The 878-nt window shown below is 54.7% G+C and overlaps 1 protein-coding gene across 2 annotated transcripts in view; it reads right to left on the bottom strand.

Moving 5' to 3' along the window:
* Nucleotides 1–258: 258 nt before the first annotated feature.
* Nfam1 (NFAT activating protein with ITAM motif 1) overlaps nucleotides 259–878 on the bottom strand; it is a 26,131-nt gene continuing 25,511 nt past the window's right edge. The window contains exon 6 of one of the 2 annotated variants that reach the window (XM_013024838.1): nucleotides 259–629. In XM_013024838.1, the coding sequence (XP_012880292.1) occupies nucleotides 570–629 (60 nt within the window). In that variant the 3' untranslated portion in view covers nucleotides 259–569. The remainder of the gene's footprint in view (nucleotides 630–878) is intronic. The other variant, XM_013024839.1, reaches the window with a different exon arrangement.

Raw genomic sequence — 878 nt, 5'->3', positions numbered from 1 at the left:
CCACCAAGACAGCCACAAGCACCACCGGTGTGTGTTCAGTGAGGGGGTGGGCTCTGGGAAAAGGAGGCAGCCAAGCAAATTCCTTTGTTTGTTTTGTTGGTCATGGGGCTCGAACTCAGGGCTTGGGAGCTGTCCCTGACTCTTCAGCTCAAGGCGAGCGCTCTACCCCTTGAGCCACAGCGCCACTTCCGGTTTTCTGGTGGTTAACTAGAGATAAGAGTCCCATGGACTTTTCTGCCTGGACTGGCTTTGAACCATGATTCTCAGATCTCAGCCTCCCGAATAGCTAGGATGATAGGCGTGAGCCACCAGCACCTGGCCAGCCAAGCAAATTCTTAAAGACTGAGGGGCGCTTTGCTGGCTAGGCCAGGGCAGAAAGTGCCAGCCTGGCAGAGGGAACACTTGGACAAGGCACAGAACGGGACACAGAACTGAGCCAGTGAGGCAGGCCAAGCAAGGCAGGGTAAGGTGATTGGGGGAGGGGAGGGGGGAGGGTCTACACTGGCTAGGATCACTGGGGCTTGAGAGTCTCTGAGTCAGCACAAGTTCAGAGGCTGGTGGAGCCCCACCTAGAGATTTTCATAGACCAGGTTAAATTCACTCTTGTCTTCTTGTCTACGTAGCTTCTTCTGGGAAAAAAAAAAAAAGGAAGGGGGAGAAGAAGAAGAGGATGAGGAAGAGGTGGAAGAAGAGGAGGAGGGAGGAGGAGGAGGAGGAAGAGAAGGAAGGAGAGGGGGAAGAAGGGGAGAAAGGAAGAGGAAAAGGGAGAGGAGAAGGGGAAAGGGGGAGGGAGGGAGAGGGGAAGAAGGGGTGAGGAGAGAATGGGAGGACAGGGGACAAGAGGAGAGGAGAGGAGAATGGAAAGGAGGGGAGAAGAT

The sequence above is a fragment of the Dipodomys ordii genome, unplaced genomic scaffold, assembly GCF_000151885.1.
Source record: "Dipodomys ordii isolate 6190 unplaced genomic scaffold, Dord_2.0 Scaffold79, whole genome shotgun sequence".
Taxonomy (NCBI): Eukaryota; Metazoa; Chordata; class Mammalia; order Rodentia; family Heteromyidae; genus Dipodomys; species Dipodomys ordii.
Note: the sequence above shows the minus strand (reverse complement) of the source record. Positions and strands in the feature narration are given on the sequence as shown.